Source organism: Cryptosporidium hominis (assembly GCF_000006425.1).
Source record: "Cryptosporidium hominis TU502 chromosome 4 CHRO014091, whole genome shotgun sequence".
Taxonomy (NCBI): domain Eukaryota; phylum Apicomplexa; class Conoidasida; order Eucoccidiorida; family Cryptosporidiidae; genus Cryptosporidium; species Cryptosporidium hominis.
The window spans coordinates 1-1,560 of record NW_666584.1 but is presented as its reverse complement, the minus strand read 5'-3'; the positions used below and the strand labels follow the sequence as shown (position 1 = coordinate 1,560).

The 1,560-nt window shown below is 27.2% G+C and overlaps 1 protein-coding gene across 1 annotated transcript; it reads left to right on the top strand.

Moving 5' to 3' along the window:
- Nucleotides 1-96: 96 nt before the first annotated feature.
- Nucleotides 97-858, top strand: Chro.40181 (FtsJ cell division protein). The annotated part of the gene is made up of 1 exon (XM_659937.1): nucleotides 97-858. One exon carries the CDS (start codon nucleotides 97-99, stop codon nucleotides 856-858), a length of 762 nt encoding a protein of 253 aa, XP_665029.1.
- Nucleotides 859-1,560: the final 702 nt, after the last annotated feature.

Sequence of the window (1,560 nt, the reverse complement as noted above, 5' to 3'; positions counted from 1 at the left end):
GTTAAAAAATAAGAAGTCTCAGGAGAAAAACAAGATAATAGCGACTCTAAGGATAATGAAATAGAATTTGTCCCAAAATCTACTGGGTTGATTGATATGAATGATAATATTCAAGAATCTTTTAATCAAAATGGTAGTGATGATGAAGATATGGTAGAGCAAATGAGTTTTAACTCTGAGAATTCTGATACTGATGAAGTCCAAGAAAGTGATGATGAGAGGTTTACAAAACCTGAAAATGAGGAAGATCTTAAGATAATTCAGGGAATTGGATCATTATTAGTTAACAAATCAACTAGAATGGACTTAATCGATGGTAGTTATAATAGATATGCATTTCATGATCCAGATGAGGATCTTGAAAACAATGTTCTAGGACTTCCTTCTTGGTTTATTGAGGATGAAAATAAACATAACAAGCCAGAGCTTCCAATTACAAAAGAATTGATGGCTCAATATAGAGCAAAATTAAGGGAAATAAAAAATAGACCAATAAGAAAAGAAAGTGAAGCTTTAGCAAGAAAGAAGAGGAGGTATGAGAAGGTTATGAAGAAGGCTAGAAAGAAAGCACAATCCATTGCTGATTCTGAAGAGATGAATGAAGCTTCCAAATCCAAAACCATTAATAGCTTGATTAAAAAAGCTCAAAAGATTTCTAGTAAGAAAAGAGTTAATGTATATACTGTAACAAGAAGACATGGGTTAAGCAAACAAATAAAGAATAAAGAAAAAAGTATTAATACTACGAATCTTAAGACAAAATTCGTAGATAAAAGACTAAAGAAAGATAAGAGAGCCATTAAACATATCAATAAGAAGATGAAACATAAGAGCAAACAACGTAACAAGAAGAGGTAATTATTATATATGTACTTTAAAAAGCTCTAATTATAATATACTCGAAATAGATTAGATCACTTAAAATAATAAATAGTTGATTCTTCTTTAGCATTAATTTTAACGTTATAAAACTCTTCGTAACTTCTTTTTATATGGTTTGTCAAAAAAAAGGAATCTAATAGTTAGAGTCATTAAAATCATCAGTCTTGAGTTTAATTGAATAAAAGGTATGGAGTATCAGTAGTTTAGTAGAGAAAATGATGATGAATTGAATTATATTGGATTAAAAAGCAATATATTTAATATATCAAGTATCAAATATATCTCAGACAGCCAAGAGAAACACTGTAATCAGTTAGTATTAACTTTAATATTAAAGCCAGTGACTATAATAGACTCTAGTTTAATAAGAAAAAGTCATCATGAATATAAGTGATACTTGAGCATTATAGATAATATTAATAACCATAAGAAAAAATAATGATAATTAGTAAAATGAATAGAATAGACTCAGATAGGAGCGAAAGATAATAATAATCATTTCTTCTCGATTAGAGAAGGGTAATAATGATTATAAAAAATCATCATAGCTATAATTTCCATATAATAGTTATCATTAATACTGAGTTGTAAAAGAATCTGTTCAAATATGTTTTTAATAAATATGTTGAATAATTTATAAATTATAATTTTTAAAAGAAAATCAAGTTCAGGATAGCA